We start from the raw sequence: 22,566 nt of genomic DNA on the forward strand, positions 1-22,566 counted from the left end.
TGCGGGCTGGCGGCCTCTTTTCCTCGCGCTCTTCTCCTGTTTCCCTTTCCTCCGTGTGTCTGTCCGTCGGTATCAGGGACACAGAAGGTGGGGGTTGCCAAAATCTTAATTCCTGGCACTGGCCACGCAACTTTAGAGCCGCTTTCGGCCGAGTTCCACCTTGCCAAGTAACAGCTTTGCTGTCCAACATCGTGTGCTGCTTTGCGAGAAAGTCACATTCGGACCCTTTGGCTAGATTGTAGGTTTTTTTTTTCTTTTGCTGTTGGTGTTTTGAAAGGGGCCTTTCTCTAAAGTGAATTCTCTTTCTTTCTTCCTCTCTCTCTTTCTTTCTTTCTCTTTCTTTCTTTCTTTCTTTCTTTCTTTCTTTCTTTCTTCTAGCTATCTTTGGAACTTGAAAGCTTTTAAAACACAGGAGTGTGTTAGATGAAATGACGGAAGATGTGCTCTTACTTTATTTTATTCGAGATTTCTGAGACTATTAAGACATTGGGGAAGACAAATGCAGTTCTACTAGCAAATCAAAAGTAAATAATTCACCCAGGGGGAGATACGTTTCGGGAGAAAGTCAAGCTTTTGTCTTGGGGCAAGAATATTGAGAGTAAGAAAGTTAATATGTTGCTGAAATATTTGAATAATCATGTAACATGTATATGAAAATACATTCTTTGGAAATGAACCTGTTTTTAAATTAATTTCACTGTTGACAGTGGCAATAATGTTAACACGGAATAAAATTACACTTAGAATATATATATATATATATATATATATATATATATATATATATATATGCAATACTTAACTCCCTGCCCCTGCAGAAGGAGTACTCGAAAGCTTAAGGGGATAGGTGATTCTTGACTTTGAAATTAACAAGTTTTCCACATCTTTCTGCAAATATGAAATGGAACTGGTGTTGCATTTCATTGACTTCACCTATTTCCTTCATTAAATATTTCTCTAGTGTGTCAGTAGAGCTGGGGTTTTTTTTGTTGTTGTTAGTCCAGAAAACAAACAACAAAAGATCTACTAGAAACCAAACAAACCAAAAAAATAAAAAATAAAACAACAATCCCAACTTTTTTACTATTTTAAAATGTGTATTTCTATTGTTATTTACTGTCCTTCTAGACATCTAAGGGAGGAGAATCTCAACTTTCTGTTTGAGCTACTCCACATTGAGAATGGAAGAACAAACCTTAAAGTTTATAATGTTATAATGTGAAATTGTTAAAAATCTTTTCTCACTGGAGAGAATTTAATGTAGACTTTTTGTTTTTAGTGTGAAGAAATGTCCTTGGAAAAGATGTGTGTGTGTGTGTGTGTGAGTGTGTGTGTGTGTGTGTGTGTGTGTGTGTAGCAATTATTATTCCTATCTTCTGTTCTGATTTTTCTTTTTTAAATTGTGGGAACACTTATTGCCCTTTAATTGCCTCATGGCCAGAGGCTTATTCATAATGCCTCTTGACTAGAGCCTTCAGAGCACTGGGCTTCATCTTGAAGTTTGTGGTGAGTTAATGACTTGATCTGCAACTGGGTGATTACCTGTATTCTATGCAAAATTGCTTTCAGTTTGTATATCCAAGAGTTTAGTTTTAACTCTTATGTAGGCATCTTTACAGCAGAGTTCTGTGAGGCTTATTTAATTCATTAATTTTTGTTCTAGACTGTATTGTATAGTCTTTGATAGGAAACTTCCTCAAGTTTGCATTAACTGATTGACATTAACATTTCCAGCCTTTATGGTTATTCATCATCAGGTCAACAATTCTGCAGCTTTTAATATTGGTGTTTAAAACATTACTGCTGCTAGTGAATCAGAATAGTTTCATTTAGGTATGCAAAACTTTAAAACTGGACATTTCCCATTTTGATTTTTGTTTAATAGGTGTCCTAAGTAATGATTAATATTTATGTTGGGCTGAATATAAAAACCTCATGAAAAATGACAATATAAAACCATATATAATGATGACAATTTGCTACAATGTTCTTATGTATTTTTTACTTGTTCACAAGCCAGTTTTGTTATTTTGCTTACTAAAAGTAAATTGAAATATGCATTGACATGTGTTAACTAAACCATTAAGTTGCCATGTTTTGCATAAGTGTTTACCAATCATTTGCTTTCATTTCCTTTTCTTTAGTTTGGTCAGAAGCATCTATGAGACAAATCTTATTATCTTCTTTAATTAAGGGTGTGGTTTCATGGTAGTGAAATGCAAACTGAAAATGAATTAAGTAATATTTAGACTAAATTTTAAAGGGGAATTAATATAAAGTGAAAAAAATGTGAAAGCATACATTTACATGGGAAGACTATCTGAACTTAAAATATCGACTATTTAACTTAGAAATATTATCTTAATATGCACTGGTCAACTTTTTGTTTTGTTTTGTAAAAATCACATTAGGTAAAATTAAGTCAATAGCACTCATTCATGCATAACAAGGAAACAAGCATTTTAAAAAGCAATTATTGTTTTTGTAATAATTTACAATTGCTTTGTACCTTTATAAAACAGTACTTTGCTACTTTTAAGGTAACGTTTCTCCTTTATCAATAGTCATGCTGACTTTTTTCTTTTAAGGATTCAAAGGAGGAATATACATTTGAATAAAATCTTTTCAAGTAGTTAATCATCTAATGAATGAATTGTTGTAGAAATTGATTGTTCTTATCTTCTTCCTTCTAGATCTTAGATGAGTTTTGCAATGTGAAGTTCTGCATAGATGCTAGTGAACCAGATGTAGGAAGTTGGCTCAAGTACATCAGATTCGCTGGCTGTTATGATCAGCACAACCTCGTTGCATGCCAGATAAATGATCAGGTATGTTGTAAAGATTTTCTTGTCTTGCTTTGAGAACACTCAAGTAGCAGTGAAGCCTGAAGAGTAAAAGTAGCAGCGAGCTGCAGTAGACCCTTGTGGCCTGTTTGTTGATATGGTAAAAGGTAATGCACAAATATAACATGTAGAATAAAGTCATTTTTAGTACTATTTTCTTTTCCTATAACTGTTTTTGTATTGCTAATTCACTTTGTACCATTAAACTTTGTAAATGCTCTCATTTTCTGGGTAGGATTGGATGATTTGAAAACAAAGTACTAATTGTTGCTAGCTGTTCTTTACCTTTTATTCCTTACCATCATAACAGGGAGACATTCATAGAAAGTACTGAGCTAATCAAGGACACTGAATTTATGCAGAAGTTGGAAGTGATATACTTGAAATATTATATAGATTTTATTAGAAATAGTAGGTAAATATATCTATATAATATGCATGTGAAATTATTTGATTATGCATTTTATATTGACTTGCCTAATTTTAAATGAGAAACACTTTTAGATTAACCAAAACACTCTTGTTTTGGGTATGTGAAAATTTTAAAACATCACTGCTGGAAATTGCTTTATGGAGGCCCACGCAGTGAACTTAACTTTAATAATAATAACTATGAAATAAGATCATGAAAATATCATGAAACATATTTTACACTCAATAAAGTTAGGTTATAAATCCTGTAAATGAGTATGACAATACCTAAAACAACAAGAAGTTCAGCATATTAATTTTTGTTTTATAAACATCGTTGAGCTAGAATTTAATTATGTTATCATTATTTATAACTTTTAACCCAATGGTTACCTAAATCAAATTATGTTTCTAAGACCATATTAAAATAGTTGTTTGGCAAATCTATGAAAATCACCATGAAGAAAAAGAAAAGTTTAAATTAGATCTTTTCTATTGAAAACTGTTAAGTAATACTAGTGTCATGTGGTCTAAGAATCCATTTCAATCATCATTATGAGATTATTCTTTGGCATTTTACCAGCTATCAGATAATTTTTACTGACAATATTGTATAAGAGGTAGTAAATTGCAAAATTAGATTTAAATGGAAATCATTTAAGAATCTTCAACTTATATTAAAAATAATAAACTAATAAATTGTTCTTTCCCTTTGCCGTGAGAAAACAAGAGGCATTGTTGACATAGGAAACCATTATTAAATTAGCTATTGATTGTGAACAGAGACTATCCAAAGTCCGTAGTGTGAGGTACTGTCACCATTAACAACAAATGTTTTTGAATGCCCATTATTTGTAGATGTGGGAAATATAGAGAAGGTGTAAATAAGTAAATTGTTTGTGTTATGTCTCCTAAAAAAGGAACTGGAGGAGCTCAAAAGGCAGCTATAAGATGAACTAATGTAATTAATGTCATCATAACGAGTTGCTATCCATATTTACTGACAATGGAAGCTATTTTCTTAGACAGATAAAACTGTTATAGGATCAGTGAAAAGGCAGTTGAAGAATAGAACTTGTGCCTAATTCACTTTTTCATCTATGTGTTTAATATTTTTATGATAAATATGCTCTTGTCATTATAAATCTTGATTGTATGAAAAAGGGAAATTTTTTGCTGTTTCTAACTCAGAATTAGGAAGCTTTTTAGAGTAGGCATATATACTTTTAACATAGTTACTTTTGAGTTGCACATTGTAAAATGTATTGCTTTCAAAAGAAATTATGCTCGTTTCATACTTTAATGAATAGCATGTTTACTTTCTTTTTAACTGAAGAACCAGGAAAAATGTTAAATCAGGAAAAAATAAAAGGCCAATATTAGACACATACCTATTATTTCTATAAGTACTTATTTTAAACTTACGTGTTTTGCTCGAAGATATATAAGATGATTACAGAATGCATATCAGATAACATAATTGTGAAATTGACATTACATGGTCAACTAAATTCACCCATAAAAACAAGAGAAAAGTCGGAGGTAAAAGTCAGACTTGTGTGATGGCAATACAATCACACTAAGCTCAGCTGACAAGACAAGAGAACAGACACACAAATAGTGTATGCATATACTATAAACACATTTATCTGTAAGCTTGTATGCATATTTCTAAAAGCCAATCAAGACTAGCAATTCCAGACAGCTTTGAAATGTGAATGTTGGACTAGGTACAATGATAAAAGAGCTGACTAAAGAGATTCTCTAGGCCTATTTTTCGCTCTCCTTTCCATGAGGAATAGGAGCTGCCAAATGGTGAATAAGCACTCCTCATCACGTGATGGATGCCTTCATTGTGTGAGATATTATTTAATATAAAGAAATAAAGAGAGACCCTGGATCAGGAGTAGTTATCAAACATAAACAACATTAACTCACCTGCACAGCACAAAAACAAATGAAGCACTTTGCAAGAAACTGTAAAAACTGCTTTTCTTTGCTCTGATTCTTAGAAAGAACTCAAATTCATAAAATGGATTTTAATAATATGGACTATGAAAAGAGAATTTCAGTGAACTCTTCAGCTGCAGCCTAACCATTGTAACAGTTAGGGTATCTCAAAAAAATGAGAAAAAATGACCCAGAACAAAACAAAGGAATGTTGACTAGAGTTTGCTTTGTAAAGATACAGATACTTAAAAATTCTAATGTTAACGATCAAGTTTCATCAGTTTGGATGAGCTTTACAATGAAGTGGAGGCGTTCTGCACAGGGAGTAAACGGGCTGCTAAGATGATAACACAGTGTACCACAGCAGGACACTCAGAACACGTACACTGCTGAAAACCCATGTTTGATTTGTTTGGGTGTGAAAAGTGCTTAGAAACAGCATGGATTTCGATTTTCAAGTAAAGTTGATAAAGATTATAGCCTGTTTTGTATCATAAAAACAAAAGCTATTTGTTAACATTTTTCTAATACCTCTCTACAAGATTTCATTAGAGGAGATTTTTCTGAGTTTCAATTTTCCAGTAGATTGAGTTATTATATTTCACTTTTTTTTTTGCAGACCAGAGTTAGCTTTGTGGAAGTTGTTTTTTTCTTGACAATACTGTCTAGAAAGACTCAACTGAATGTTTTTAGATCTATTTCATTTCATGTTTTCAAAATTATTGCAGCAATGTTTTCAGAGATAGAAATTCTAAAAAGACTGACAAAGCTGCGAAACCATTTCTGAGTAGCTTCAGCTTCTGGCTGATATCCTTATTTCCCCTTGAAAATGTTGTATTAACTATAGTAATTTATCTCTGTAACAGCAAATTAAGACCATAATCACACTGAAGTCATAAAATAGTAGATGCATTAAAAACACTTAAGGATCTTTATCCTTGAAGTCCTAATGCTTTTTTCCCTTATTCCTTAAAGGTTCTATACAGTGCTACATAGGTATACTGCTGGTCAAACAGTGTCTAGCTGGACATTTTTACTGAGACAGACAATGCTTCAATATTTTTACATTTTAACAATATGAAGTTGTCCCTTTTTGCTTTCAAGAGAAAGAACTGGCACTGAGACAGCGCAAGGCAGGAGCGAAAGCAGAGGGCTGGATGACAAGTACTCTTTACAGAACAGGTCTTCAAGAGGATCAGATATGCGGAGGAAGCACGAAAATGGTGTATTAATTATTCAGAGATTTTATTTACATCTGGAAGCACCCATGTCTTAAAGGTCAAGTAGGCCAAACATTAGGATGATTCACTGATTTTTTTTTAATTCTGCATATTTTGATGTCCTTTTCTTTGATGTCTTGTAGCTAGATAGCTTGCTTGTACCAACCATTTTGAAGGGTAGATGTGGCACACTGCTTTAGATTTGATGTCTCCCTGCTTCTGCCTCTCCCTTCATCCTTTGATGAGTTTCCTTATACCTCCACAATTCTAGACCCTTCACCTACATCAGTGGCTAGATGAGCCATAGACTCTCTGTCCACCTCAAACAATGCCAGTTCTCATTTATGATAGAAGTTTTGTATACTTAGGGAATAGCTCTCTGGATACAAGGTTTCCTCTAATGCTTCTTTGTGAAACCACATTGGTTGTGATCAGACAGATCACTAAGGCATAATTCATGAAAGTTGACTTTTTAGACTTAAATAACACCTGCCTTTCCACTCATGGTAATTAGAATGATCTGGGTGTGTGCTTTGGGGTAACATTTTATATGTGTGTATGTAATCTGCATCATAGGAAGGAACATGATTTCATTCAAACTTCTGAACTGCCCTAACATGGTCTACAAGTGGACTAAAGTTCTCAGAAACCCAAGGCATTATTAATCTTGTCATTTACACAAGGCGATAAGTCCTTTCATTTTAAACAGGCCCTTGACAGCTGGTATTTAGTAAGTAGAATAAGAGATGTCTGCTTTTCACTCTGAGTAAAAAGAAATGTGTCAATAAGAGATTATCTAATGCCTGATGTATATTTTGAAGAAATAAGATACAGAAGAACAAGTGCCCCTCTGAGAATACAGGTTGGAATTCACTTAGGAGATTCTGCCAGCTCTCTTCTGGTTAATGAACAGCAGCAAGATTCTACAGTGTTTTCAGCTGGAACAGGCATTGTTCTCGTTTGTGCTCTATGTTATAAAGTTTTAACTGCTTCCAGGACAATCATGGCTGACTTGGCATACCCACTTTCTCTCTCCTTTGGTACACATCAATGGTTGTATCAGAGCGCTGTGACACTAGAGACAAAGTATTATTACAGGCTTATTATTGGCTCAATTATCCAGTTATTTTCTTTGGCTTTTTACGGAGAAAAAAACCCCTCTTTCCTGCATCATTCAATTAATGCAATTTATGCAAAAAAGAAGGGAATGTCAGCTTTGTAAAAAGCAAAATGTAACTTCTTAGCTTCTTTCCACTTTTAAAAAATGTTTGCGTTAGACTGTCAGGTAATTTGTTAATGCGTTCTTCCTTTACAAGGGTTTCTGTCCGCATTTTCAGTGACCTCTTTTGATGTTAAAATCAATTATTATTGGCCTTGGGCATTTTCTTTACTTTGCTTTTAAGTCCAGTTCCACTTTTATATCAAAGTTATGCTCTGCTGTTTTAAGATGAATGCCAGCTGGTGATACCCAGAGACTGGCTTTGTGAATGATGCCCAAGCTGATGTTGGGGGATGTTGTCTGGCTGATAAGTTATTTCCTTTACCTGAAGATGAAACTGTCTCAGACATAGTTTGCCACTTGATATTTACATGAGAAAACATATGGCACTGCCTCCCTCTATCCCCCCTCAAAAAAAAGTTTTTCTCATATAATAATGCCCACCACACAACACTGCCATAACATGACACAGACTAGAAATTTTACTAAGAATCTCAGACCACATACATGGAAAATACAACAGCCTAAAGTATTCTGTACACATTTTAACTAATTAGTTTTTGCATGGTATACAACACTTTTTTCAGGAAGATCTCCAAGCATCACACCCATGCTAGACTCGAGCTGTTTCTGGAAGGGCACCAAAAGGATGGTCCTCAGACTGTGTGACAAGCCATCAAGGGGGAAAACACACTGGTCAGGTACAAGGAAAGCCTTCGGCCTAGGGAAAAATCCAAAGATGATCTTCAGCTTCCTAATCACGTAAATGATGGAGCTCTTCCCAAACATTCTGAAACCATCCAGAATGATCAGTTTTCATAGTATCAGATGAAATGGCCACATTAAAGACAGGTGTCTAAGGTTATTTCTTGTACTGTCTATAGAGAGATCCATAGAGATTACTTAAAGGGATGACTTGCAAGGCATCTGAGTTGGGTACACTGTTCCAGGTATAATAAGGGACCTTTATTACTTGCCCTATTTATGGACCAGCAGTCAATTCTCTCTGTTTTGTTCCAATAAAGATAGTTGGCTTTCTCTTCATGTTATTGATGAACAGCTAAAAATGTGTGCATGTGTGTGGGGGGACTTCTCCATGAATGTTTTTGTCCTGAAAATAACCAGTGGATACATATTTTTCATTTTGGAAGCAGATATAGCAGATGAGGCCTGATACTTTCCAGTGTAGACTGTTATCCTAAAGAAAAATATAGGATACCATCTCTTTGGAGGAACTAAGGAAACTAAGGATAGTTGGCTTTTAGAAAAGCTCAGACAATGATAAAAATTCCATTTTGTTGGACAGATATCTTTATATTCTGCCATCAGTCTCTCTGCCTGATGAAGACACTTCTTGCTATCTCTTACTAATCAGGCTCAGAATGTATAATAGGGCCTTTCTTCCAGAAGCTGAAAAGTTGACATAACTTTCTGCCCTTCTGAATTGGGCTTTCCCACATTGCTGTGGGTGGATGAGGGGTCCAGGCTATGTTTACTAAGGCCAGCACATATGCACACATTGTCTCTATAGACTTGGTGTTACCTTTCTGCAGCACCAGGACTGACAGATGTGTTCATATCAAATGTTGACTTTGTTCATGTATGCAAACTGTCATCTACCTCCCCTCCCACCTAACCTCCAAACGTTCAAGTTCCATTTAGCTTTTTCTAGCCTCCTGACTGGTAATTTGAACGAAGCTATAGAAAATAAAGCACTCAAACTGAATGTTGGAAGCTGAAAGAGAAAAAAAAATCAACTGTCAACTTCAAAATGAAAAGACAGCAATAATCTGAAAAAGTTGTCTCTCAGTGCAGATTTTGTGGGGAGTATATTTCTCTATTATTTCAATTATTACAACTTCCTGACTAGGTTGAAGGTCATTCATAATTCACACTTCTGTCCTTTTTAGACATGTCAAATGCAATGTATTAAGCATAAATAAAACTTCCAGTGCTTGACCAGGAAAAATAAACAGAGATTCATAACAATGAAGCTTTGTTCATCTTTTTAAAACTAAATGATGTGGCATTTTTGTCTTGTTTTTCTTCTTGTACTCTGAATTTTTCCTTCTGTCTCAATAGTACAAACATAATACTTTAAATTGATCTGAGCACAGCAAAATAGATAGCAGGCTGGTCTCGCAGATTCTAGATTTTTTTATTTTATAGTATAATAAACAAGAACCCACGTTATTTCCACTTATAAATACAAATGGTGGTATCATCAAACTGATGGAGGAGTAGGTGGAATACCAGCCCTGACAGTATAAAGCAGAAGCTGAAAGACTTTTACAGCCTATTAATGTTCCTATCAAAATGCTTATGTGTCCATAATCTCCTTAGTGACTATCTTCTTGTAATAAAATAACAAAAAAAATGGATATTCTATAAAATATGTTCAATTTCAATTCCAACTATATAATATGTAATTACATATAACATATGGTATATAAGCAGAATCAATTATATACCATTAAACAGTTATATTAATATGTAAAATATGAGATTGCTAATATTTTATGCAGGTTTTAAAATTTCCCCAAAATGTGTACTTTGCCACATTTATATTTACATATGAAATATCTAAGCACATATATACTTATATATAACATTGTATGAAAATATACCTTTTGGAAGTCTAAAATCCACATTGCTGCTGCATTTTATCCATAGCATAGATCTGTGAATGTTAACTGAATTAATATTCTTTTGAAATTGATGGTTTTTTTGGAACTGGTTTCAAAGTTTGATTAAAATAAATTAAATATAATAATTATATTCGTAGTAATTCCTATATTCATGAGTAATTTTATATTTATGCCTTAAATTATGAACTTTACCAGTAGTATAAGTAAACAATTTAGGAGATCTCTAGTTTTATTTTCAAATATGTGAATGATTTAAAATTTTTAACATAATAAGAAATTTTATTAGTATGCTATTTTAGCAAAATTTAAAAATTAAAGAATACAAAAAGATTTATGAAAACATTTACTCTAAATATTTATTCTTATAAATTCAGGTATCTAGTGGTGCAGATATAACATCCATAGTTTAAAAATAAAAATATAACTTTCTGAAAAAACAAGAAGAGTCTAGCAAGCTATTGGGAAATTAATTTTTTGTGTGTGATAAAATGAAATGACAACCTCAACTTTCAAAAGTTTCAAATGTATGAAGAGCTAGGCCATGTTTATAACTTGTTGTGTTTATGGAATTTGGTATTAGCTACCAAAAAGAAAACTTTAAAGGAGTCAACATACTTTATTATGTTTTAAAATCTTTAAAATATTTTATTATGCCTTTTAAAGAAATCGAACTCTTGTATAATCTTATTATCTTACTATAAGGTCCCATTCTCCTTAGCTTTTACCTTATATTGTGAGGGCTGAGAAATTTCTTTTACTAGAGCATTATGAGAAACAGCAAAACAAGAAATCAACAACCCATTTGTAACAATTCAAACTTTTTCTAAGTATTTGGGACTTTTGAGCCTCTCTTTATACAGTTGAATTGAATTCCTCCAAAAATCCCGAATCCAGGACATTTTTAGTTTGAATCTAGAAAACTTTTTTCATAAAACCCCCTGATGGGAGAAGAGACCAGTAAACATTTTTTTAAATGAAATTTAACAGAGTAATTGATTTTCTTCCATTTTTCTCCAACACAAAAACCAGAGAGGTTGTATTAGTAGTGACTCTGATTCTGGCACATAACTCAGATGATATATAATTCATGGGACTGCAATATAGCTGAGAATTTGAGGCTCAATTGATTTTAAAGACATTATGATTTTATTTTTTATAATCATGGTCAAGCAGACTTACTGTACAAACCTGCAGGAAAAACTACATAAATCACTTCTGTTCTTTATTATATTTTTATTTGCCAGAACACCTACTTTATAACATAGATGTGATATCTTATTTTCTGAATGGCTCTATTTCTCCAAGATTACATTCCCCCATTCCCCCACATAATTGTTTTGAGGCAACAAATTGTCATTATGTTTTCTTTAAACTTCACCGCTCACTTCTCAAATGCCTGCTGGTATATTATTATTGCTAAAATGTAAGCTAACTTTATATGTAGACATCTCTGGATTCAAGTATTCAAATTATACATTTGGGCAATTGTAATTATAGGAGGAGAAACATAATTTTATTTAAGCTTCTCTAACATGCTAAGAGATGAGATATAGTGGAGATCTCAAGTGGTAGTGGTAGTAACACCTTGAAACCCCCTGTAAGGGAGTGGTAGATGGGGCTTTGAGGCACATTCTTATTGCCGTATGAGAAAACGTGCCCAGAATCTGCCCTCATTACAGCTGGAGCTTGCCAGTTCTTTTCAAACCTCAGTTTCATAAGCACCATAAAAATTCACTTAAAATCGAAAAGAACACCCTGAAGTTAAAACCCACTCTGCTTTGCCTTGCCTTTCATGGCCTGGAATGTCACCTTTTACCTCCAGTAAATAAAGCCAACATCAACACTCTTGCATGTCTTTTATTTTTTATGTACTCAATATTCTTCACATGACAATCTGGACACTTAAAGGGAAATTACAGTAGTAATCTATGTCTCTGCAAAGAGAATTGTCTTTATAATATATAGTTTCAATGTATCTATCATTTTCTTTTGTTTCTTGGACTGTTCACATAGGTTTGAGTAAATATAAAATGGAATTAAAAGAGACATGATTAATAGTGGACTGCAAAGAAATAATGATATCATAATAGTTTCTAAAAATGGTCTGGCATGTATGTCTAAGCAGCATTCCCCAACAGAGACAACTGCACTGTTTTACGGTCTTGCAGGGTATTGTCTCTTTAACCTCACTATTTCCGAGAAGCCACTGAAAAGTTCTAATATGTCACAATTCAAATGTCAACATGTTGTTGGAAAGGAAGCTAATAAGCTAAACCTTTGAGAGACGCCAAAAAAAGAGGTGATTCTAAGTGTTGAGAGAAGTCTATTGTTTTCTAAGGGGAAATAGAACTCCAGAATGAAACAGGGTACTTATAAGCATTTACTAACTGAAAGGTTTGGAGGAAAAAGCAAATGCACACTAATTTTTTTTAAAAAATCTGATAACTTTTTGAGCAGGACTATCTCTCAGTGTATTACCAAAAAAGGAAAGTAAGAAAGTTAAGTTTAATAAGATATAAACTATAAATTCCCTGTTCTTTTATAGAAAGAAAACATAACAATGGTAAGTCTCCTAAAATAGTCTGCATCCGACTTATAGATAGATATAAAGAATCTTAGGTTATATTAGAACATATTATACAACATTTTATGTTTGACATTATTTTCTAGAAATCAGCTTCACACAATTAAATTACTGTTGAATGAAAAAAGATTTTATTTCAATAGGAAAGAAATTAAGTGGAAAATACTCTTCATTGAGTTATTTTTTTTTTAATTTAGCACAATTTTGTGCTCTGGTCTTTTTATAGAAAAATAAACAATTGGACTTTAGAGCCACCTACTGGAAAAAAAGAGGCACGTACTTATGTTTGATGGCTTCTGCTTCTCAAAAGATAAACAAATAAACACAACTAAAATTACACACATTTCTGTTGAGCTTATAAGACAACTAACTCAACTTTTCTTGGTTTGAAATATCAAATGATCCTGCAAGAAATTGTAGTTAGAGCAGTGTCTTCTAAAAATAAACCTTTCTCATTTCTTAGTAAGGTTTATCAATTGTTGTTATATGATTTTTCTCCCTGATTGGATTGAGATGAAGTAGGACTGAACCCCTATTTTGTTGTTATCATTGTTGCATTGTGTGTGTGTGTGAATATAATTGGTCTCAATTTTACCAGTTAATTGTCCAAGTTCATCCTTTCTTTCATAACCTCTATCTGGTTATGAACTTGTTGTTTAATAATCTTAGAATAAAATGAAAAACTAAACATTTTTATGGTAAAATGAATAAACACCTTAAATATTTTCATGATTAAATTCTTTTCCATCGAAATATAACTGATATATAACATTGTGTTAGATTCACCTGTGGAACATAATGATTCTATGTTTGTACATATTGTGAATTAAATGCTTTTGTAAATGAAAAAAATACTGATGTTCAGACAAGTAAATGTTCAATGACTTGCCTAAGGTCACAGAGCTGGTTAGGGAAAAGGTAGGTAGCTCTTAGAAATTATAGGCCAGGGTACTTTTCATACTTGCCCCACCGCTTTTTAGGTAGTCATTAATGGATTTATTAAATCCTTCCTCTCTACAACATTTTGCTAGAAAGTGAGGGGAATAAGACCCAGTAAATGAATTAATTGAAGGCATAATGCCTGCTTTCAAAGAGTGGAATCAGAGGCAAGGGCGTGAGGGCAGGTCCTGATTGGGGAGGGGAAGGTTAAGTTTTAAAAAACAAAACACTCTCCCTTGACTGTGTTCTCCACAGACCTTGCTGTCTAATTCTCAGTACCACATCCTTCCAAACTATCACCTTAAAAATACCTTGTTGAGAAGGTGCTATTTTTGAAAATACTCAATGGCGATGATTGTATCCCCTGCCACCCTCAGCTAGACTACTGCTGGATAATGCAAGAAGCTTTCAACTCTGAGCAATGTGTGTGGTTCACTAGCATGAGGAATTCAGAGAAGGGAAAGTTCTTTGTTAAACATTACTCCAGGTATATGTGACATCAAGCCTTGCATTAAGAACACTTGATTTGTGACGTAGGATTTGGAAAAGATTTGTGAATCGGCATGGGATTCACATATTTCCATTTATGGTTGGAGGGCTAATTTTCAGTATATAAGATAAGAAATCACACATCTTTGGGGAAAAAAATAAAAGGAATATTTTTGTTAAGTTATGAGAAAATGAACAGATGTGTTAGTGTAAACCTTGCCTCTTGCTGTTATTCTCTTATATATTTATTCCCACCCCACCCTGTTTTGATCTTTTGAAGATATTTTATCGAGTAGTCGCAGACATTGCACCGGGAGAGGAGCTCCTGCTGTTCATGAAGAGTGAAGACTATCCCCATGATACTATGGCTCCGGATATCCACGGTTAGTACCGCCCACACCATCGCCTTTATGGCCCTCATAAATTGGAGACTGACGCAGAGTCCGAAAGGGGCCATCACACTTGATGTTTGTTAGTTTTCCTAGCTTTTCAGCATCAGTTTTAACACATTCTTTCTCTTGGAGTGGCTATTGTCTTGACATCTGGCTAATATTACTGTGAAGCTAAATTCAGCAGAGGTCTTCCCTGAAATGGAAGGCAAAGGGAATTTTGAATATTTAGATTGAGACATCACATAGTTAACCCTTTTGTCAATACATCAGGCTTTGGGGAGAGTTTTTTCACTGTACAAGAGTCATTCCAGAGAACTTGGTTTTGAGCTTTATAAATCTAGCAGATGTTTCTCCCATCTAATATATTACTGAGAGAAGTGTTTCTACTGGAGCAGAATCCTAACAAGTATGACCAAAGGGCAGGTAGGGGAGGAGGATTGGGAGAAAAGTACAGATGAGGTGTTCAGAGGCATTTTTATTCCCAGAGACCTATTCTAACTCAAAAGAAGGGGGATCAAAAAGAATTTTAATTACTAATATTGTATGTTTAGAGAAGATTAGAAAAAGTTCTTGTATTTTTTGCATCATTGGGATGAGAATTTAATACATTTTTTTCTTTCTCTTTCCTATTGCTATCTTTTCATGTAATATGATTTGGATTAACCTCATCTAGTGTTGTCTTTAGAGTGTTTTGCAGTTGGGAGGACCACAGGAAGAGTTACCCGTCCGAACGTAGCTAAGAGGTGCAGATTCTGCCCCTTTCCAGCCCCCATGCGTTCGGCAGGGAGAGCCTCACCTCTGCTTCCACCGCTCCTTTTAAGGAAGCCACCACTCCGCAGCCTCTTCACTTGAACTCTTTTCCTTTGGTAGAACTGCATTCCACCTCTTTGTAGGTTATACCAATTATATTTGGGGGAGCCTTTTGGAGATTGGTTTTTTTCTTAGAAACTCTGGCAAGCAATTGGTTTTAAGAAACCCTGTTGTCATCGTGCCTTCTAGAGTCTGAACATGACTGGGAAGTCTGCCCCAAGAGGGCTTTGTGACAGCAAGGAATTCTTAGATGATAAAAATGTAATCTGGGCTTTATCTGGTTCAAGATGTCTTTCATTAGTTAATACTAGATCTAAAAAAACCCAAAAACATAAAACATTTTAAACAATTATTTTTGGAAATTTAGATGATTAGTCCACTATTCTAAACAGCCTAACTAGAGATGACTACTCTTCTTTCGGGGCTGCCGTTCATACAGGACTCTCCTTCACAACACTCTTGAACCATTGCAGTTGCCTTTTGTTTTCAATGTTTCATAGCCATATCCATTCACATACCATATGTGTTACATATAATATTCATAATGCTTAAATGATGATTTGTATTTTATCCTTCTAGGATTTAATCTTTCTTAAGAAAAAGAAAATAAAATGCATGCAGTGTACACATACTGTATGCTAGCTATTATATATGCTTTCCATTTATTATTTCATTTAATCTTTACCCATACATCAAACCTGTAAGAAAGGAATTATTACTGTTACACTGACAGGGGAAGTAAGACTATGTCAGCTCACGTAATTGTTGTAACCCATATGGCGAGAAAGTGGTAGTCAACATTCAAACCACGGTCTTGCTGCCCGTAAAACCTAGGCCTTTTCCATTTAGTATGTGGCCCGAGGGTTCTGCTTGAGTTCAGACTGCTAGCCAAGATCCTAAATGTAGATCTTAAATCTGTGTACAGTGCAACAGACACTAGGAAACATTGCTATTACCTAGTTAATGTCACTGAGAAAACTATCTTTAGAGCTGAGGTAATTTATTTTAGAATACCTCCTTCTTCTTTAATCATCTACATCCAAAGTTGACAAACCCTATTGATTCTACATACTAATTTCTTTACCTGTCTGGTGCCCTGTTACTGGTTTAATTGAAACTAAATAGTACAGTATGTAGATTACAGCAGCGGGTATCCTGTTTGACCTCTCTGCTTGTTCCATGTTTCAGTGGGGATTTCCAACTTTCAGTGGCTTTCTCTTCCTTTCCAAGCAGGGACCTAAAAATATTCTAGTGACCTGCTACCCTCTCCAACTCCTTTTCCCACTCCTCCCCTACCCACACCCTATAAACCTGTCAGACCCCACTGTGACTTTGCCCTCCAGGAGCCTGCCATGCTCTCTCTGGCCTTCATCATGGGTCCTTGTTGTTCTTGCTGTCTGCAATGTCCACCTTTATCCCTATTCACCTGACTGATCCTTCCTTGCTCATTACATTTTCCGAACCTCTGTCCCACAGGTTAGATGGATTATGCACATTCCTCTGAGCTCTCTTAGGCCCTATGCATGCAGCTGTCTAAAATATATCATACTCTGTTCACATGTGTATCCCCGTGATTTTCTTAGGTATTAATTCTCTAGCAAAATGCCAAGCATTTGGTAGATGACTAAAATATTCCCTCAAAAACATTCAGTCAGTGAACAACTGGCCATAGCTCCTGGCTGCACACCTATAAAACATGGATTATGTCTCATGTTGTTGCCCTGGGTGTCTTTCAGCATTGTGAGCTATTTTCAAGACTTCTGTGACTGTGTCTGTGTGATCTGTGCATAGCAGTATGGCTGCATGAGTGGACTAAAAGCTATTCAAATGGAAAGAATAGAAATAATATCATCAATCCCTAGACTCTATATAACCTTGTTATTGCTAGTCCTTACTTTACTAGTTCTTTATCTCACTGATTTAAAGTGCAAATCCATGCTATGTTTGCTGTTTAACAAAGCCATGCCAATTAGCACTGACCTTGGGGTAGCATAAATTAGCCCAAAAGAATGATAGAGCATCCTGTGTCTCATTATAAGTAATGATGAATGTACTGAAGCATTTCAAGTCTGCTGATATTCACCAGGCTTAAGCATGGCTCAGATGCGGACTGTGTGTCCCATGCATTTTCTAGCTATCATGGCACAATGAGAGGTATGTGGACCAGTGATGGGTTCAAATCATGGCCCAGCCACTTAGCTGTGTAATTCCTGACTGGTTGCTGAACTTCTTTGAGTTTCGATACCCTCCCCTAAAAACTGGAATTAGTATCTGACATATGATTGCTTATAATCAGGTTTTAAGGAATCTTACTAATCTACCTACAAAGCTAAGGAAATAGCTGATGCTTAGTAAGTGGTCAGTACTACTTCCAATATCCTGTGAATATTAAATCCTGGAAAGGTTTTTATCTGACAAGAAGTCTATACGGTAGCCACAGTAATCACTTGGGTCATAGGCTCTGGCATGCTCCCCCCCCCCCATATATTATTTCTAATCTACATTAAAATCGAAGTGGTAGAAATGAAAATAAAGTAATTTCTATTATGCCTTTCATAATTCACTGTTAACTGCTGGGTTGTGGTAGCACTTCCTGATTTTTCCAATCTTAGTGACACCTGAATTATTTTCACAGAAGAACGGCAATATCGCTGTGAGGACTGTGACCAGCTCTTTGAGTCCAAGGCTGAACTAGCAGATCACCAAAAGTTCCCGTGCAGTACCCCTCACTCTGCATTTTCAATGGTGGAAGAGGACTTTCAACAAAAACTTGAAAGTGAAAACGATCTTCGAGAGATACATGCAATCCAAGAGTGTAAGGAATGCGACCAAGTTTTTCCCGATTTGCAAAGGTTAGAAATGGCATGTTGCATGTTTGTTTACTCTGCAATAAAAATGTTATGCTGAATTTTCAGAATTTATGCAGATGAGAAATTTGGAACCACAGTGAGCCAGATTAGAGTGTTAGTAACATGTTCAGAAATCATTTTACTTGAGAAATTCTCATCTGTAAAATATTTACAATGAAGTTGGAATTAGTTATTTGGATGCTAGATAGAAAATGTTTATTTTTATTTGAGCATTGTTATTGCCAACTGAAAGCTTAACATGATTTAGAAGAATCAAGATAATAGCATAACAATGATGCTAATTAAAGTAATCATATGCTAATCACTAAAGCTACCTCTAGACACATTTAGATGATTAAGAAAAACCTCTTCTGCTACTCATTTAATAAAAGATAGATGGTCTTTTGATAGATCAGTAACCCATAAATTTAATTTCAGCTATATAAACTGCATATATATAAAAGAATGAGAAAAGCATGCTCAGTGAAGAAAATGTTGAATTTCCTAAAAGGGAAAAAATAAACATGATCTAAGTGAAATAATCCCTTAATTCTTATTTTTACTAACATGAAAATCATTTTAATCATATATAAATATTTTATAACCTTTTGAATTTAATTCAAGAGCATTTTTAATTTTTATTTAAGAAAACAGCTACCCTGGAACCCAACCTCTAAAAAACATGCTGATAATCATGCTACAAAACAATTTCTCAGATGAGAGATGTATATAACCAGCTAACAGATATTTTTGTTTTGTTTGTTTCTATCTAATAGTTTTTGCCTTGGTCCACGAACAATTTTAATAATTGAATTCATTCCTTTTCCTTTAAATGTGGAAATGATCCTTGGAACCTATAATCAGAGTTTCAAGTGAATATAACATCATTGTATTTAAATGAGTATGGTAGTGTATTAACTGGATTTATTCAAGAGTGTAAATTACTCAGTTTTTCTTGGACATTCCACGTATTTCATCTGACTGTTTTGTTTGTTTCTTTCTTTAATACCTCCCCTTCTTCCTTCTCCTTTTCACCTCCATTGATTGCCTTGCACCCTCTTCTCTGGTGAGGCCTCTTACAGGAAATGATTTCATGTAGCAGTCATTCATTTTAATGCATAAATAACTAAAAAGTCATCAAGCATAACCCAGTCCTTGAGTAAACTGAATCAAAAAGAGAATCTCTAGCTTTGAAAGTTCACACCTAATTTAGCTATTAGAGAGAAAACATTTTGGAGACTAAGAAGGCTTTCCCAGTACCCTTTAAATTTATCTTTACTGCTTACCATAAATTTGCATAGAGAATCTGTTATGTAATATGTTTGGTAAAGCATGGATTGATAATAAAAAAATGTTCAGCATGTCTCTTAAATTTAATTGTGTTCAAATTAAAAAACAAAGTAAAAATAATAAATTCCTGTGGGTAAAGCAAGTATTTATACTGCAAAGCAATATTTCTGATGCTAGAGATTGAATATATTTCCTTCAGTTTTGTTATCAAAAACAAAGGATAGCATTATAGAACAAAAATTGACAGACCAAACACTATAATGTAATCCTTACTTCCTACTAGAAGTGTATAGCAATACTTCTTTATGTGGAAAAAGCTTCTACCTCTGAAGCATTAGATTAAGCCTGAGTCAGTTCAGCTAAATGCTCAAACTGACTATCAGTGTAGTTCTTTCAGTCAAACATTCAGTGAAAAACAATAAGGAAACTTCATTATCTGGCATTGGATGAATCCTCAAAACTCACTTTCAATAGCTCAGTCCGATGGAAATACAGGAGGGTGTCACTGTGAAACCTGATGACAAGGATCCAAATGGTTATATAATTTAGCCATGTGCAGAACCTACCTTCTCTAAACATGTTCCACTTTACTGAATTCTATGTTGTTCTTTATACTGTAAACAAATGAAAATCTTTTCTTGACATTATACATTACTCTGTTCAGTACATTTTATATAAAATGTTGAAAAAGGTGGGATAAAAAGCAGAAATTGATATGCAAGAGATGGAAGAAACCTGGAAGGCTTCTATGAATCGGGATAAACTTCTTTGAAAAGTAAAGTCTCAGAAGCCATTGACTGGATTATTTATATGTTTATGAAAGCAACGTACATTTGCTTTTGTGAGAAGTGTTTGCCTTTTAAGTCTTTCCATCACTTATTATCTGCTAGTTGATAACTGCATGAAGCAATACAAACTTTATAGAGTAGAAGTAGCAAAGACAGGAAAATTCCCCTTCCTTTGCTACCCTTTCCCTCCCTACATCACATTTAGTTTTCACTGTGAAAACTTTATCAGGAGGTAGCAGTATGTAACTCTATGTATAGGCTAATCTTTTACCACTAGATTTTGGAGCTTATGACTTGACATATATATTGGAATATAATATTTGTCATAAAATAGCATACATTCATGTGTTGTAAAGGATAACAGTGAGAATAACAACCTGTTCAATGATTTCGGAAGATGTTCCTGTCTTAGTTCAATGTTACCAGTAGTTGTTGATATCTCACCTCTCTTATTAACATTTCAACTTGTGTAACAAACAGGATTACATAGTGTGTAGATAAAGATAGGGCCTTTTTTGTGACTCCACACACCTGTACCCTCCTGGTACCTTTTGTTCACAGAGTTATCGCCACTTGTACTCAAATAGCATTACCAACTTGACTGACTCATAGAGCAGGAAAAATAAGTTCATGTGCCAAAATGAATAGAATTGTAGGGAGGAAGCTGAGGAAGAGAAAAAAAAAACTAGGGCAAGTATGTTTCTAGTTTATCAAGATATGAAGAAGGGCATTTCATTTTTTATACATTCCTACACACTCAATCTGCTCATCCTCTGGATAATATATTCTTATTGCACAGAGGTCTTACCTGATACTCAAACTTATAGTGCTAACCTTACAGAGAAATGAAACATGGAAGAGAAAGTATGAGTGCATGCTTGGTAGGTCTTTTTAAAGTAACCGTTTGTTATGGAAGTTTTAAATACACCCAAAACTAGAGACGGTTGTTTAATAAACTTCATATATTCGGTTTCAGTATCACACAAAGTCAATCTTGTCCTAGCTACCCTTGTTTTGGATTGTTTGAAACAAATCCTGGACATTATATCATTTTATTCATAAATAATTCATAAATAAGAACTCTAAAATGTAAGTTTAACACATTTTAAGAATAATATATAATTCCTTACTATCATAAAATATTCGGTCAGTGTTCAAATTCCCCTAGTACCTCACTATTTTTAGTGTTTGTTTGAATTAAGATCAAATCAGGTCCATCATTGCAGCTGGTTAACGTGCCACTTATATCTCTTTCAATTTATAGATTTACCAATTAAAGTCAGTAAGTCTGTCGTCCTTCTGTCTCTGTTTCTCTTCTGCTCTCTCATTCTCATTTATTCTCTTTCTTTCATTACGATTTATTTATAGAAGACACTGAGTGGTTGTCCTGGAACATTTCCTTCAGTCTGAATTCTGCTGATTACATCCCCTTGGAGTTACTTAACAACTCTGTTCAGCCCTCTGCAAACTGAGTTACCTAGATTCATTAATTTTTTAGGGGCTTCAAAATGAATGTGTTTTACTTCTGTCATTCTCATTATTTGTTATCTGGATTAATTCTATACAGACAATCTTCCTCTTACTTTTATTTGTTCATGTAGAAGGATCAGGGTTTGTGGATGAGTTTTTCCTTTTTTTGCTAGTTTTCAGAATAATTATTTGGCTTACCAGCATCTTCCAATGAAAGTTCTGTTTGTGTGCTTTTTAATATTGTTACTGTTAAAAGATGAGATTATTATTTTTATTGTTGCTTGAATTTCCTCATGTTTGTTCAGTGGACATCTCTTTAAGTTGGCACCCTAATTCTTTTGACACGGTCTATAACTTTCTTGCTTTTTGCCATAACATGTTCAAGGCCCATCTTGTGTATTTTGTTCTTCAAGTTTGAAACAGGCTATTTCTCCAAGGAGCTCTCATTACTTTACATGGGGGTAGTATCCTCCTTGTTAATGTGTGTGTCCTTATTAGCAAACATATTGAGAACACCTGAATATTACGCCATTATGACATTTGTGTTTGATTATATTCATGCACATTTCATATACAATTTTTATAGAGGGGGAATTACTTGAGACAGTAAAGTATTCTAAGCTTTAAACACAGAGAGACTATGTGAGAAGTTTCTAACATCTTT

The 22,566-nt window shown here is 34.3% G+C and overlaps 1 protein-coding gene across 15 annotated transcripts in view; it reads left to right on the top strand.

Moving 5' to 3' along the window:
- The window catches only part of MECOM (MDS1 and EVI1 complex locus), a 701,730-nt gene that overhangs the window by 639,304 nt on the left and 39,860 nt on the right, over positions 1-22,566 (top strand). For 13 of the 15 annotated variants that reach the window (XM_066241043.1, XM_066241046.1, XM_066241044.1 and 10 more), the window contains 3 exons: positions 2,694-2,828; positions 14,584-14,686; positions 18,141-18,357. In XM_066241043.1, coding sequence (XP_066097140.1) covers positions 2,694-2,828; positions 14,584-14,686; positions 18,141-18,357 — 455 coding nt within the window. Of the gene's footprint in view, positions 1-17; positions 239-1,392; positions 1,507-2,693; positions 2,829-14,583; positions 14,687-18,140; positions 18,358-22,566 lie in introns of those variants that run through there. The other 2 variants (XM_066241053.1, XM_066241052.1) reach the window with 2 other exon arrangements.

The sequence above is a fragment of the Saccopteryx bilineata genome, chromosome 8 (assembly GCF_036850765.1).
Source record: "Saccopteryx bilineata isolate mSacBil1 chromosome 8, mSacBil1_pri_phased_curated, whole genome shotgun sequence".
Lineage (NCBI taxonomy): Eukaryota > Metazoa > Chordata > Mammalia > Chiroptera > Emballonuridae > Saccopteryx > Saccopteryx bilineata.